This window comes from Biomphalaria glabrata, chromosome 11 (genome assembly GCF_947242115.1).
Source record: "Biomphalaria glabrata chromosome 11, xgBioGlab47.1, whole genome shotgun sequence".
Taxonomy (NCBI): domain Eukaryota; kingdom Metazoa; phylum Mollusca; class Gastropoda; family Planorbidae; genus Biomphalaria; species Biomphalaria glabrata.
In genome coordinates, this window is record NC_074721.1 from 10,929,651 (window position 1) to 10,947,043 (window position 17,393).

The 17,393-nt window shown below is 29.8% G+C and overlaps 1 protein-coding gene across 11 annotated transcripts in view; it reads right to left on the reverse strand.

Annotated features, from left to right (window-relative positions):
- Positions 1 to 43: 43 nt before the first annotated feature.
- Positions 44 to 17,393, reverse strand: part of LOC106056704 (unconventional myosin-Ia-like) — a 111,007-nt gene continuing 93,657 nt past the window's right edge. For 6 of the 11 annotated variants that reach the window (XM_056004203.1, XM_056004200.1, XM_056004204.1 and 3 more), the window contains 10 exons: positions 17,064 to 17,150; positions 13,424 to 13,510; positions 10,228 to 10,389; positions 9,530 to 9,661; positions 8,885 to 8,991; positions 8,559 to 8,694; positions 7,090 to 7,242; positions 5,525 to 5,575; positions 3,720 to 3,850; positions 44 to 2,641 (listed from right to left, as the gene is read on the reverse strand). In XM_056004203.1, the coding sequence (XP_055860178.1) occupies positions 2,518 to 2,641; positions 3,720 to 3,850; positions 5,525 to 5,575; positions 7,090 to 7,242; positions 8,559 to 8,694; positions 8,885 to 8,991; positions 9,530 to 9,661; positions 10,228 to 10,389; positions 13,424 to 13,510; positions 17,064 to 17,150 (1,170 nt within the window). In that variant the 3' untranslated portion in view covers positions 44 to 2,517. Of the gene's footprint in view, positions 2,642 to 3,719; positions 3,851 to 5,524; positions 5,576 to 6,656; positions 6,672 to 7,089; positions 7,243 to 8,558; positions 8,695 to 8,884; positions 8,992 to 9,529; positions 9,662 to 10,227; positions 10,390 to 13,423; positions 13,511 to 17,063; positions 17,151 to 17,393 lie in introns of all 11 variants that reach the window. The other 5 variants (XM_056004205.1, XM_056004208.1, XM_056004207.1 and 2 more) reach the window with 5 other exon arrangements.

Here is a 17,393-nt window from a genome sequence, read left to right on the forward strand (position 1 = left end):
TCTAATAAACACATGCACACACACAAAGCATATCTTGCCTATGTCTACTTTGTTAATATATTTTATTTTGTAATAATACAGACTAATAATGCTTAAATGTAGTTGTATATTGCATAAGTTGATATAAATATAAATGCTTAGCAATGAGCCAGTGTAAATTTGATATAAAAACTTGAACCAAGTCATCTCAAATTACTAACTAAACATGGAGCTGAACTGAAGAATGTACACATTACAAACTATAGTGGCCAAATACTATTTCTTAAGCATGTCAGCATGCATTTGAAAAAAATAACTTAAACCCACTTTACAAGAGATAATTGATTTGATCCATTCCTTTATGGTAAATGTACACACACAAAAATCTGAATGATGTTAAAAAGTCTCTGTCATGGGTCTGTAAATTTTATACTTGAAATCCTTTCTAACAATCAGAAACTTATCTCCATTTGTGATCATTTTGTTGAGTAAATATTAATATCAGGCTCATGGTTTTTGGCCTAGGTTAAAAATAAAATTGCTTGAAAATGAATTCCGGTAAAGTTGAAGTGAAACAAACAACAGATCATGGCACTATTGAGATTATAGTCACAAAATATTTTTTTTTTTACAGAGTACAGCTGCAATATTCAGACTGCCAATAAATAAATAGTACATATACATTCTATAGGTCATGGCTTGTCACCAACACAGAAGAGTTAGACTCAGACAAAAACAACACAACAATGGGAAACAAAATAAGTTTTTGAAGTGAAAGCTCAACTTTTTTTTTGGTCCAAAAAAAGAACAATGTTTTCATCCCAGTCATTTCAACACATCCTTTGACTTACATATAGATTTAGTCAAGTCCTTTGTAAAAAGTTCAGAAAGAAGTTTTAGAACAATTTATCCTATTTCTGCTCAGTCTTAGAGTGTATGCAGTATGAAACTATGTATAGGATAGATAAGAAGAGAGTTGGAGTATGTAGTTATAAATATGTAATCTACAGGTCTAAGTTTTTCGTTTTGATGGTAAAAATTTGGTTGACAAAATAGTTAGCATGGCACTATTAGAAATGAATAAGAAAATTCAGATACTAAGTAGTGTATTAATTGCTACATTTTAATTTTGAATTTATCAAGGGTAGAAATAAAATTGGTTTGGTGTGCAGTTTTGCCTTTCACATAACTCCCAGACCAAACAAAACCAAACATATATGAATTAAAAATCATTGATTTACTAATAGAAATAATATTGATCCTTTTCTCAAAATTGATATCTTGATGATTTATTGAAACTGTCTTGAAATCTCAGAGCACACTATGATACATGAAAAGCTAAGACAGAAATTCAGGATGATAATCTTAATACATTCAGGTTTTGATGGAACCACCAGCAGCCTGATTACTGGCCATACCACAGGTTGCACTTGAATATAAATAGAATATTTGTCAATATTACATTGTTGGATTCATTCTTTGATATTTTTGAAAGTTAAAAAAAAATAAATTTTAATTTCCACTTTAAAAACACAAATAATCATAAAATCTGACTAAATGGTCCAATAAGATGAGATGGACTTTGTCTCCAATTTTGAATATTTCTTAAGAATCAGGAAAAAATTTGGCACATTAGGCAAAAATGAAAAAGAAATGAAGAATAGCAGATCATCTCTGATTTAGCAAAGTTAGAAAATATACATACTTGCCAGGTTGATCAGCACAGAAATTCTGAACCAAATGACAAGGATGCCAATATAAAAGAAGGCAGAAACCTTTTTTTTCTACAGCATTGTATAAGATGTATAAAAAGATCCAATAGCTCAAAACTAGATTTGGTTTCACCAACAAGAATAGTACACATTCATACATAGACGTTTTTTTTATCCACAAGCATATGTCATAAGACTTTTGAAGTTCATATGTTAAGGCCATTAAATCATGACAGACTAAGGCAAATAAATAAGAACACAAAGTCAGTTTTTTTTTCTATATTAAAATCCTGTTACTAAGTAAAGATGTCTCTAAATTAAAAAATAAACCTAAAAACAAAATTTCACAGCAATTAAAATACAAATGATTCTTGCAAAAACTATATTTATTCTAGTACTATAAGAATGCTAAACAGATTTGGAGTGTGTCACATCTTTTTAAGTTCTATCACTCCAGTGTTCTGAATAGATATAAAAAAATTACCATAAATTATATTTTATACAATAATATTACAAGAACACACACATATACACATATGTACAGGTTAAATAAGAAAACAAAATGTAAGGCATTTTATTTTTTGTTAATTTTCTAATATTTTGTAGCACTACATTTGTTTGGTAAAATTAAAAAGTCCATCTAGTAGGCCACTAAAGTTGTCAAAGCATTAAACACTTTTGAATCTTGCTAGACTTTAACAGCATTTACAAAGACAAGTCATTTGCATGGTTTCTTAATGTTTATTTTTGTGTGTGCTTTCAAATAGTTATTATGCTCAATAAACTTTCTCCAGAGCCAGTGTTTGGCCTACTGACTACTGGAGTATCATGATTCCATTATGTCCAGGCGATTTCCTTTCCTAGCAATTTTCACACTTCCGTTGACGGATTCTCCTTGGGATTTCTTGAAAGACACTTCAACTGTTGAGCCTCTAAAGTCAGCATTAATCCTGAAAAGTAACAGAATAAACCATTACCTAACATATCCTTTCTAAATAATAAGAAAAAGAGCAGCCTACTTCTTGGGAGATATATATGTCTTATATATTGTAATAGAAAAATATATATATAGTCTTACAAGATGTCTTTTTAAAACTTACTAAAAATCATTTTTAAACATTTTCTAACTGCAATAAAAAGAGTAAAGGAAGTTAACATTTTCTAAACCCACCCCTAAGAACTTTTTTTTTCTTATTTGGTTGACACCCAAGTACTTTAAACCTAGAATTTAAACAAAAATGTCCATGAAATCCAACATGACTATCTGCCTCCTGTCACATAAACTACAACCCCCACTCAGACAAAACTAAACAAGCTCACAAAAGAAGCTGAGAAGACTGGCTTGAAAATCAATAACCCAGAAAACTGAGGTGATAAGAATTAATAACACCCAAGAAACAGCATTGGGGCACAGTGGCTGAGTGGTTTAAGTGCTAAGCTTTGGAAACTGGGCTCTTGGGTTCAAATCTTGGTAAAGACAGGGATTTTAAATTTAGGGATTTTTAAGGCGCCACTGAAACCACCAAACTCTGACTTTGTCAGTTTGTCAGCTTTCCATTGGGGATCATTTGGCATTATCTGCCCCATAGATCACAAGATCTGAAAGGGAAACTTTACTTTTTAGTTATTTAGAAACACCACTACAGCTCCAAGAAGTAAGCCTATTAGAAACTGACAACTAGTCTACCTTGGAAGTATCATAAACAAATAGGGGGGGGGGGGGGCAAATGCAGAGGTCAAGATTCAAATCAATAAGGCTAGAGCTTGTTTTCTATACTCTATGGCTGATCTGGCAGTCAAAACCAATGTGTCTAAAAAAAATCTGCATCTTCAACACAAATGTGAAAGCAATTCTTTTATATGGTGAATAGACATAGAAAGTAAGAAACAGTAGCACTGACAAGCTCCAAGAATTCACTAACAAATGTGTGCATCACATAATTGTTGTCAGATGGCTGAACAAAATTTCAAACAATAGTTTGATGTAGCAAGAAATAAAAAAAAAGGCAAATGGGGTAACAAACTTACTGAGGTAAAATTTGAACCTCTGGTGGCTTGCAAACTTTCTTCATCTCCAACAGTGTTTTGGTAACAGCTTCTATCACATGTGCTGTGCTGAAGATGAAATCTCCTTTCTTGGAGGCTATTTCTCCATTCTCCTATTGAAAGACAACATTAAATATTAGCGTCTCTTTGACATATTTTAATACTGAAAAATGGAAACACCAGAAAGAAAAAAAACTTTATTTAATCTCAAAATTCAAAAAATTTTATTTCACTGATATTGTGGTTTCCAACTTGAGCTTTTATTTTAATTTTTATTAAAAAATATTTATTCACAATTCCACAAACAAAATTTATGTTATTGCCTATGGTAGGGTAAATAAATTTATTTTTAAGTAATTTTGGCAATCCAAATTGACACTTTGTTAGTACAAGGGCCAAAGCAACCACATGAACAAGAAAACAAAAAGGCTATTGCTTCATTGGTTTCTGGCTTATCCATTATGGTCAACTGTACACAATTCAATACGCAATACAAATTTAAATCCACACAAGCAATGACAACATGCTTGATTCAATATATACATCAAAACATGCAATACAAAGTCAGATAAAATACTGAGCCTATCAATCAAGTGGTTTAAGACAGAAACACAGACACAACAAACAGGACACATACACAGAGAAACACACACAAAGACATATTATTTGAAATTTATTATACAATTTAAGTGAGTAAATGACAACATAAAATTACATCTTGTTAAGTAACAGAACTTGTGAAAACACTGCAAACATAAAGCATGCTGAAAGATGAAAGCCAGAGCATTTTGTCCTGACATTCTAACTACAGCTTCACAAAAATTATCACTTGTTTCATTTGGTAATATTTTAATAACTAGGTTATATTTTATTCTAAAGGTTGAAGTATAAACACACAGAAAACTTAGTTTCAATAATCTTTGAAAACTTTGATGTTACTAGGCTATGAAAAGCAAAAGCTTTTAAAATAAATAATAATGCTAAATTTAAATTAATTATTATTTTTTATTTAAACAACTAGGAAAATATCCAAACTAAAAAATAATAAATGTTCTGGTCAATTCTCAGAATGTGCGAATAGTTCCGTTAAAGAAAAAGTTTGGGAAACACTGCCGTAGAGTATGTATGCTTATAATGTGTAGGATGTAAGTAGGATGTAATCTGTAGACTATGTATGCTTATAATGTATGTATTAATTTTATGATGAAATGTGAAGACATAAAGCTATGTCCATAGTAAAGAATACTCAAATTGAAACTCTGGTATCCCAGTCTTCTAGTATCTTCACTGGTTCATGTACAGAAAAGTTCATAGATAAAGTTAATGTCTTGTTATGAATACACTTTAAGTAGATTTATATCTACTATTTAATGCTTTGTTATAAACACACTTAAGGTAGATTAATATAAACTGTTTAATGCCTGTTGAGACCACAAGTCTGAAAAAAAAATTAATGGCTTTCAGAGTTTCACATACAGGCCTATTGTAAATTTAAAACATTCCTTATTAAACAATAACAAAATATTAATTAGTATTGTTATGAAGCTCCATGATCATAGCATGCACATATTAATTGCAAGCAATGCCAGCATTTTAACCATCTCATGTCTTGTCAACAATACAAATATTATTTTCTTGCCCAATTATAACATTGGTAAGTCTTCAGCAAATTTAAAAAAAAAACTAAAAAAACATGTAAACTAAATTCACACCAAAAATAATGAATTCAAATCCAATGTAAAACCAAAGGAGGCAACGATGAATGTAAAAGCCTGTTGAAAACTCACACGTCCTCCATCCTCCTCCTCCTCATCCTCCCCTTCTTCATCTTCATCCTCCTTTAGCAGTTAGTGAGTTTAGTGGTTTATATAAGAGCAAAAGGTTTTTGTTACATGATTAGATTACAAGGATTCTCAAAGCAACATATAATAATACAGAAGGTTCAGAAGGAGACAAGACTAAAATATGTATAAAATGTTTCACTTAATAGTTTATTAATGAGCATGCCACACATGAAATAATTCAACATTTCATGACCTATTTTGTAAAAATTACAAGAGAATAGAAAGATAAAGTGTATGATACACATTTTAAAACTTCTACCCAAGCTGGAGCTAAAAGATGAACTGGTCAAGTCAAAGAGATTGAGTGTGGACTGAGAAGTAAGTTTTCACATTCCTTAGAGAGTCATTAAAAGTTTTCAGAGGCGTGACAGAAGTAATATTTCAACTGCCCACCAATGAATTGTTAAAGTTTGAAATAAGATGTTTGACTTAACAATCAATCCAATCTCTGCTTAACACGATTAATTTATTGAAAAGTATTATTGTCCATTGTAATACAAGTTATATTTGGTATTGTCAATGTTATTTCACAACAATGTCTTTGTTCTACTGACACAATGATGTGCTTATGTCTAATAAAGAGCTGTCAACTTGTGCCATGAATAAGAAAGCATGTCAAATCAAGTAATTTAAAATCCTGAACAAGAAAAAGACTAAGCCTGCTTTATTGATACTAACTGGAAATTAAAATACTTTGCTTAAGAAATGAAAGGTAATTTTGAAATTAAGAGCATTCAGACTGAAAAAAAACAACATTCAAATTTGCAACTGAAACATTTATTCTATTACTGGTTTTGGTTATTTCCTTAGTAGTACAGTTGAAATTCTTTTAAATAAAATATTTTCTTGATATTATTACTCCATAAATATAAAATTTTCCTGAAAAATGTTTAAAAAATCTGGCTACATTTTGTGAACACAGGCTGCAACACAGACACAGTAGAAACAGATTGTTTGATAGCTAGTGAAAGCTCAACTGATATAGATTACCAGTAAAGGAGACAACAATTAGTTCACTTGAAATAGACATGAAAAACTCTCTGTCACAAAGAAATATTGAAATATGAACATTTACCAAAATTATTTCAGTCTGTTAGAAAAAACAAAATGTAGATTTCTTTCACTAAGTATATCATGCACACATACAAATGAATTTTCATTAATGAGATCATTTAAAAAAAAATAACAAAACATTTTAATTACTAATGCTGTTAATTCACCTACGATGTGAGAAAAACAAAAATACAACAAAAAGACCTAATCCCTTCATTGATAAACATTTAACAACTTCAAAAGAAATGAATAAAAAATGGAAATTATTAAGAAGTCAACTCATTCCTTGCTCCTCACTATAAAATAAAAAATTTGGAGTGCACCACTGAAGAACAAGGCAATTTTTAGTATCAGAGAATTTCAGAATGTTATAGCAAATGTAATAATTTAGTTATTGTGTGTTAAAAAATCAAGCAATGTATTAACTACTGAACCCAACAAAAAGTTAGGCTTACCTTCAGTAAATGGAAAATACAAAGATTGTCTTTGAAAGGAGACACTGAAATCTTGTGTATCATTGTTAATGGAATTCTGTACTTTATAACTAGAGACTTTGGGTCTAAAACTAGTAACGCTTGGTTGGTTAACACAAGTACTTTGCTGACCATCTGAAAAAAAACAAAAACAACAAATACTGTCACTGAGGTTCATTGCTATCAAAATTTTCTATACATATTATTAAGACTAGTGAGAACTGGTCTGAGGTTTGAGTAGCCACACTTTCTGAACTCATAAGGACATGTTGAATTACATTTGAGTGTGAAGTGGAGTGGAAGGTTAAAGCTTTAAGACCATAATTAATGTACAGGCCAGGCCAACTTTCTCTTCTGTAGTCAATGGTTATGTCATGTGACCAGTCTAAAACTAACAGATGTGTCCTTGCACAGAGCTAAGTAGTATCATACAGAGTAAAGAAACTTCTTGGTGCCCTAAATATACTTCCAGTTTCCTAAGGAGGGAGAGGAACATGGGAATATCTAAAAGGTAAAGAATGAAATCAGTTATCTTCATAAGGCTGAATTGAATGGCAAAAACATGAAGTGTAACAAAATGCGCAAAACTCTTAAAAAAAAATATTTCTTATACAACATGCTCCAACAGCAGCCTGACATCATTGGCAAAAAAATAAATTATTAAAAGTATATTTTTTGATTCCCTTAGTATTGTGTTATTTACACTACAAAAAGATATGAATCTGGCTTCCCATAGATCTCAGAGAAACACAATACATCAATACTGTCAAGACAAGTATTCAGACTTGTAACAAGAGCATTAAAAGCCAGTAACTTGACTGAAATACAGTTATTTTACTTTCTTTATTATTTATCTTTCCAGTAATGGAAACTTACAATAGTAGGGATTTGATTCAGTTCTTATACAAGGGAAATTCAACATCCTCAAGTCCACACTCAGATTTTGAGGATTATAATGCAAAAATCATTTCCAGAAGTGTTATAAGTTATCATTTGCTAAGGGCTCCACAATGCTTGATAAGATAAGATAATTTTATTGATCCAATCAAATGGAAATTCAGTTGGACTACAATTGACAACATCAGCGCAACTACTCTACAATAACAGTATACATGAAAAATTCAAACCACATTCACACACGGAACACATACACATTCACAAGCAGCACTTTATGAATTTGACTTCTATGTACGATGATGACAGCTGATCTTGTAACACTCTGACCGAAAGTGGGATAAAGGAGTTTTTGAATCTTTCTGTTTTAGTCCTAATGGAAAGGGGACGACCACTTCGTTCAGATCAGTGGTTAAGTGATTAAAGTGCAAGACAAATAATTTACATTTGTAAAAAAAAAGTTTTGATTTAAAGTTTTAAAAAAAATATAGGTTAACAAACAAAATGGTTTATTATAAGCCATGATTTAAAAATGAACATCAAGTCCTATTAATTACCTTGCCATCAGCCCTATTGACTTTGTTGACATTATCAGCAAAAATGATGGTTGTATCTTGTGTTGACTTTGAAAGCTTCTGCCACTTGACATTAGACTTAATATCTACATAGTCTCCTCGGAATGGTTGGGGCACACTGTTAGAATGGGAGTCAAGAGTGATTCATTCAAATTGGCTCTAAGGTAATAACATGGTTTATTGTTCTATGATGGGCATAGAACAGTACAACAGGTAGAGAGAAAACAAAAAGTTTCACTTATAAAAAAGAAAATGAAAGTAAATGTCTAGTAATTGGTTTATTAAAATCTCAAAAGACCAACAATTACCTGGCTGGGTAGATCTCTTTTTTATCTTTAAACAGGTCACTGGCTGTCATTTTCTCATTTAATTTTTCTTTTGTGGCTGGGTCAATCTTCTTTCTGTACTGAGCACACTGAAAATAGAAGTAGAACATTTTGGACTAAGCAAGAAAACAACACTTATTTTAAAGATTGATGAAATATAGTCAGTATTCAATGTCTAGATATTGCTATGTCTTAATAGATAACTTTTTAAAATAGCTAGAATTTTTTTTTAATTTATACATTCTTGATTAAAGACCCCTTTACACAAGTCACATTTTCCCAACTATTTGTTTCAAATATATTTTGATACAGTGTATCATTTTAATGATTAATACAGCATTGAGGATGGAAGGAATAAGGCAAGTTGCAATGATGACTAGAAAAATGACGAATTGTTTCAACAATTAAACCCAACTGAATTATGGAATGTTACAAGGAAATAGTATAATAATGGGGATAAAAAGTAGGTTTAAAGGAGAAGAAAGCTTGTACAAAAGACATTATTAAATTCTAAATTTACACAATAGGTAGCAAGATTTAACAATGTTTTATTTTGAGGCACAGAGAAAAATGTTTAAAATTTTTTTAATTATGTGAGTTTTATAAAGCTTTTTAAGATCCACTTACTCGCCAACGATGGAATATTTTGCGTAACTCTTCTGATGTTGCCTTAAATCTGTTTGGAGGTTTAGGCCAATCCTCACAGGTTGGGCTCATGGATGGTAAACTTCTTTTAAGCTTTAAAAGATATTGTTTTTTCTGTGGAAATACACAAAGAATGTGAGAACTTAAAAAACTTTAAAGCACAACAGACAGATAAATATCTCTTAGCATTTTTTTGTTTGAAAAGTTGAATATGGTCCGTTATTGTTAAAAAATTTAAATAAGCATTAAAAAAGGTTAAAGATATTTTCATTTCCATTTTGCTTGCATTATAAAAAAAGATATAATACTACTTTCAAAGCATCTCTAGCTGCTGTAATATTGTGTCACTTGTTAAACTACACAACTTTAAGACCAATAATTGTCTTGCAGTGCTAGTAACTTTAAAAATTTGAAGACAGATCCTGCCAATCATAAAAAATGTGACAAAAGATTTGTGCCTTAACTCCAATTCCAATTTTTTAAACTTTCCTTAAATGAAGCATACACACACATTTATCTGCATGTTTAACTTAGCATCAAAAAGCTATAAGGGGAGACAAGGATCACTGAGTTCACAGTCTTTAGTGTTCACACTACATTTTGTCAAAAGTATTGATCTCAAATTTATAATTTAAAATGAACTTATAAACTTAAAATAATATTTACAAAAAAAAACTCACTAAAGCTGTGATCATAAATCTGGAGATCTTGGGTCCAGCTATTCTTCTGAACTTTGGCCTATACTGTTGTCGCACTTTCCACCCCCTGTAGTATTTGTGAATAACTTGATTGGCCCAGAGCACTTTTTTCTCTTTCTTCATAGCAGCCAGAAGCTTTCTTGCCTAAATAAATACAAAATGTAAACAGTCAAAGATACAAATTGTATATATTTTCCAGTAATTTACAGCAGTGGTTCCCAGTTTAAATATAAATGGCTTCCCTTTTAACAATGGCATGACAAATGGATAGAAGGCTACCAGCTTTGAGCAGAAAACCCACCAGTAAAGTAAATACAAAAAAATATAGCCAATGAATTCTAAATACAAATTAAACAACATGTTTATTGCTAATTTTGGTTCATCATGGAAAATGGAAATAGACACAAAAAAAAAACAACCTAAATAGTAATCTACTGAAATAAAATTAATTTCTTTAAAAAAATTTCAACTTATTTAGTTATGGGCTAAGTACCTAGTAAAAAAAAATCATGTCAACAAATTATCTAGACTTGAACAAGTGTTTTAAATTCTTTAGAAAACAAGATAGTGTAGTCTAGTTCACATGAAGAATAACGTGAAACACAATGGAGAACAAAGTTGAGACTAAAGGTCATTCAATCACGTCCAATGAACTGCTTCTATTGAGATGTTACATGTGAAGAACTAAAGCAGACTGAGTTGTACACTATGTGTTATGTTTTGTTCCATAAGGAGCACCACATGAAAAGATAGAAGAGAGTGATGGTCACACTTTCTAGGAGAATGAAGGCAGTGTTAAAAAAGAATTTTAAAAAGCGATTCTGTGTATTTTCTATTTAATTCAAGTAAAGATTAGTTGGCAACATCTAAAATAACTATTAAGACATTTTATTGTTTTATACATTTATGTTATGACTGTATAAACAGTTAATTATAAGCAGTAAAAAGTACTTCTAAGTTCAATTTAAAAAAAATAGTTAAATTTAAAAACTATAAATAGTAGTTCTAAGGCATTCTTCTAAAAGAAAATGTATTAGTTTTTTCTTATACATTTTGTAAAACAAACGCAGCCAACCCAATAATAATTTACATTAGTCTCTGGACTATGTATTAACATTCAAATATCACCAATTTAAATGCAAAATGTGTTTCTTTCTGAGGTTTCCATCAATAGTGGTAAATGAAATAATATGAAAAGGAACTGTAATGCCAATGATTTGTATAGAATATACATGAAGGTAGCCGTGACCAATGGGAGATACATTATAATATTAACTAATAAGTGTTTGAGTAACAATAAGATGTATGATGCAATGCACAACTTTTCAAATGTGTACAGTTTTATTTTGACTGAATCTAAATGAATAGAAACATTGCTGTACAGCCTACAAGTTAGTATGTTACATGCCCCCAGCAAAGTTATCATGTTTTACAGTGCAAACCCATATGTGCTGCAACCAAATGGCAAGCTTCACGCCCAGTTAATTAATGTTTGTTCCAACACTAAAACAGAGAGAGAGAGAGAGAGAGAGAGAGAGCAGTAGTGAGAGAGAAAGAGAAAATGCTTTATAAGCACTATAGCTAATGTACTGGATGACTGGTATGTTTCATTAACTGGAGTCTGTCAACATTATTTCAGAAGTTCAAAAAATAATTATAAAAAAATTAAAGACAAAATCAAACAAACAACAAAAAAACTTTAGATAAATATAATAAATGAAAATGGGAGGTTTAACTTTTGTCTTTAATGTCTCAATCTGTAGACTATTTAAAATATCTTTAAAATATTTGTGTTTCATTTTTGCTGAAATAAAAAAAAATGCTTTAGCTAAATGTAATAGGCAATGATCTATGAAACATTTGAATGACAAACTCTCTCTTTGATAACCTGAACAAGAGAAGCTTCAACTGTATCAATATACATGTCTAACCTAAATTAGTTATACATAACTGAAATCCATGCTGAGGTGAATCAGGCAATACCTCAACCAGAATAAATACATTTAGACTGCTCATTCCATTAGTTACATATTCAACTATTTTATTCTCCACCTATTCTTTGGTTTAACTCTTTCTCTCCGTAATTATTGTTCTTGATCCAATGAAATTATTCATTTTACTCATTTGTAGTTCAATTCTCTGTTATGATTAAACTTCAATAACTTTGTTATGAGAAAATATTTTATTTGGTATATAATTAAATGTGAAGGCAAGCTCTTTTTATATAACAAAAATCATGTTTATAAAACCAAAAAATAATTGAATGTGGTCAAATCAATGATAGTATCATCAATTAGGAGAGAAAGTATTAATAACCAACAATTTCTTTCCCTGTAAAAAAAAAATTTGAATTCTTTTGAAAACAATAACTATGCCCAAGTAGGATCTAATTAAAATTAATGTTTAAACGTAAAATTTTTAAATAAATAGAGATGGCTCTGAAATTCAATTACTTCAAATAGGTATCAATTTGATTTGAAAATGTTTCATGTCATTTAAGGTTTGAAAGTATTAAGGTTTCATTTTCTCACTATTTTCTATTGCGTATCAATAGTCAAGAAGACTAATTACAAATATACAATAATTAAATATCAAAGCACTTTTAAATTTGTAACACCTCTATCATCTATTTCATTTGCCCCCCCCCCTCCCAAAAAATACATAAGTTAAATGTTGTGTTTTAATTTAGTGAAAAAATTTCTTTTGCTTTTAGATACCTAATATCTTTACAAATGATTTTTAGCTCACATTAATTGGATTTGAAAGAAAACAATATTTTATCCTATAGTATTGACCTATAAAACTTCATTCATGTTTTGCTTTACAAAATCAGTTTGATCTAAGCAAAAACACACAAAAAAAAGTTACAAAAACTTAGTACCTAGATCAACATTATAAATAATCTACATACATTTCCATAGAATAATTTGTTTATAATTTACAGTTTACCCATTTTTACCTAAAAGTTTTAAATATTAACTGATTCTTATTTTATCCAATTAGTTTGAAAACCAGTGTTAAGTTTAGAATTGTGCAGTACTCTATCCTACATACAATTGTGGTATTAGTTTTGAAAATGGGGGGGGGGGGGGGGGGGGGGGGGAAAATTAAAATGAAAAAAAAAATGATATGAAAAAAAAAGCAGGAACACACAAAAATGGAGTAAACCAGTGCAGACCTTCCAGCCCAGATATGTTTTGCGGATGGTAGTTGCGCAGATGTTGAGATGTTTCTCATGCTTCAGATGTGCCAGCAAACAGCGCGCCTGTAGCATAGTATTGAGTAGTAATATGAATGAATTAGATGTGACTTATATTTTACATGAAAATTTCTGGGACAGTTAGAAAAATTTACAAAGAAAATAATGGGGCCTACAATTATAGAATCAATCACTATTGGAAAAAAAGATGATGTAATGAACTTTATGATAAGGTAAAAAATTAAAAAGTATGTTAAATAATAAAATCATGATAAATTAACAATTTCCTGATAAAATATGATGATGTAAACAGAAAGACTCATGAATAAAACGTGCAAAGAAATATTGAAATAAAAATCAATATAATAAATATTTTCATAAAAAAAAAAAATATATATATATACATTGACATCTTTTATGAATAGATATTTAAGTAATTATAAAAACCAAAATTATGACAAAAAAAAAAGCAAACAAAAGAAATGAAACAAATCCATTGCAACATTGTGTTAATACAGGATCACAGATGTTAGTAAAATAAATATTAATTATTGTCCTTTTATGCAAAAAAAAAAAATATTTTTTTTAATCTGATGTGTATTTCTAGATTTATTTCAAGACTTTGGAAAACTTTAAAAAACAGAAATTTTTACATTAATTCAAATGTTACACCTGTTACAAGATGTAAGATGTCATTTTTTTGGTCAGTGATATTTTTTCAAAGTAAATTTAACAGAGTGTGAGCCTAAAATATTACTATGTTACTATGTATCAAATATAATAGTTTTCCATGCTATACAGTTATTTATATTGTGCTTTTTGGTGATAAGAAAAGAAGTATGCTTTCAAGATAAAAATAACAATGGATTAAGTATGTGTACATTTATTGAATCAAAATACCACTGACTCGCTGATTTGTGCAACAAGGGGTCCCATCAACTGCAGTAGGTAGAGATTTACACATGGCTTTGACAGATTTGATACCTGATACCTTTGAATTTTAATTTATTTATGAGGGGGGAAAATAATAGCGATACTTTAATTTATGACCGAAAAGTATGTGTGTGTATCAAGAGGGTGGGAGAGTTATACAAGGGTTTTCCAATTCAAGTCAAAAGTCTAGTTATACAAAGGGTCAATTGAAGTCAAAAGTCTATGTCAGAGAACATATAATTGTGCTGGATGATAAATAAAAAACAAAGGGAGGTTCTGGAGAGAAAGAAAGAGAGAGAGAGATTGAGAAAAGGAAAGAGAAAGAGAGAGGGCCATTCAAATTCAGTGTAACAGAGCATAGAAATTACAGGCCAAAAAATATGTTAGGGATATTGTTGAAATGTGACCCATTTTTTGGAAGTTCAAAAAAAAAAAGGATGTTTCATCCTAAATAAACAATATATAGCCTGGGAACAAGTCAACAGCAGTAGCCTGTGTGTATAGTATAGCATAAATATAAATCAAGTTCCTGTCTCATTTATTTTCTCACTGATTCATCACAAAATGTTGAAATTTTGTTTTGTTTTTGTTGACAGTGGATATAAGATAGACTTAAAGAGAAAATTGATGGATCTAGAAAAATAGATCTAGAACTGATCATGACTGATTATGATCCAAAGAAAAGTCACTGTGTATATAAAAAAAATGTTAGCATACAGTTCCCTGAGAAGAAGCAGAATAATGAAAGGCCTAAAATGAAAGTATGCTGAAGAGAAAAGAACTGAATTGTGTCAAGAATCATTAGTATTTCATTATTTAGGATTCATGGGTCAAAGGTGTGTAGTCTGGTCATTATAATGTGGCCTGTTTCAAGTGTGTAGTCTGGTTATTATAATGTGGCCTGTTTCAAGTGTGTAGTCTGGTCATTATAATGTGGCCTGTTTCAAGTGTGTAGTCTGGTCTTTATAATGTGGCCCATTTCATTGGAGAATAAGAGAAACATTTGTTCCGGTCAAATTAATCCACATATGCCATCTATTTTTATTTGACAAAGCATGAGTATCAGCAACTAAATATACATATACATATACATATTATACTAAAGATGTTAGGTAGTTTGAGAACCTTTCTGCTCCCCTTTAATGTTAAATAGAACAATCATTTAAATTATCACAAATTTTGTGATTTTAGGTCATACATGCCAGGAAAAAAAATAACTACTTATAAAACTTAATAGAAAAACATACATATAAATATTGTACATACAAGCAAAAATTTTACTAACTAACAGGCTAAAGGATATCTGAGAAAATATATTAAATTCATGCACTCATGCAACACAGAATAAATGCTATTATTTTATTTGTTTGCTATGCTTGAGTGACATGTTGCTTTAGATTTATCTTGTACACATTCTTTTTTTGAGATTGTTTTTTTTTTTTTTGAATAGGCTTGAACATCGCAAGCTATCTTTAATTAATTTTCAAAATAAATGACTAAATCTTATTTTCAAAAGTTTGAATGAATAAATGTTTAAAAAATAAATTATTATTATTTTAGCTAGAACAAAAAGTTATGTTAAAAATGCTAACAATTTTTTATGTTTTCTGTTTGCTTGAAAAGTTATCAAATAATTTGTGATATTGGAGTGTTGATGTTGATGATTTGTTGACATCATTGAGACTGATTTTTAATGTCAAAGTTCAACAAAAGTTTGGTGAATACTGAATTCAACAAATTGAAGAATATTTTTTTCAACACTAGAAATGCCATACATATTTTGAATCTCTATTTATAAAGAAGAATCAAATATAAGGTCTAAAAATACCTTTAAAAAAAACAACAACCTGAAATGCTTGGCTTGTGAATTTTAGTTTTATATATTATAAGAACTTTAGATAAACATAAATGTGTCATAAGCAAAAGATTTTTTTAATGCTACTAAAGTCTATATACATTAATCTGCATTAAAACATGATACAAATGTTTAAATGGTGAAGTCTATAAAAAAAATAAAGTTAAAAAAAAAATAAATTTTGAAACTAAATTATAGACAAGTATTATATCTTAATGAACCAATATGGGAAATGTAATTTAATGACAGACTGGAAAAAGATTAACAAAAGCTGTAGTTAAATGGGTATGGACCTTCTGCAAAAATCAGATAGTTAATTTTATAGCATTCAAAACTAGGATTATATAACATTTAGAATAAAAATTCACATTTACCAAATTGTTGTAAAGATTTATATTAGGCTGCAGCTAATATAGTGATATAGGAAACAGGATGACTGGAGCTTTATATAAATACTAGGCATAAGGTCCATGGCCATTAATCACAACAAACACCCAGCATAAGGCAAAGCAAATAAAACAGTTGTAAAAAGAAGCAATTTTAAAAGCTAGCAAAAGACAGACTAGATCATACTTATTGTACTTATTCTAATGAAATAAGGTTAATGGCATTATGGAGCATTAGTTCTTTAATTGCATTAGTAAACAATCCTTTTATAATTGGCATTTACCCGTTACTAAATGTATTGCTTGTCTTTAAATTTTGAAATTTTAATAATAAATAATGTGTGCATAAAATATATAAATTAGAAAGTAAACAGGAAAATATAATTTAACTGTGGTAATGCATGTAATGCAAAAAAAAAAAAATGGATAAAGAATGGCAGCACACCTTGTAGCCACGATAGATTTTGCATATATACGTAGCTGCCTCTTCTCTCCGCTTGGCTAATTTCAGCTCTCTCAGTATGACACGCGCCTAAAACAACAAGTTCTCTCAATAATATAGTTAACAAAATTTTAAAAAAAGCAGATTAAATGGAAAAAAATTGTATATTATGTGGTGGGATAGTGTTTTCTTTTCTATGGGAAATTCCCACTTTTAATATGGTCATGACCCAGTAACACAGATGTTATTTCAAGAATTATCCTAAAATTTGTAAAATAAAAAAAATGAATCCAACAGTTACCCTTACTCTACATTATTAGGTCATAAAGATAT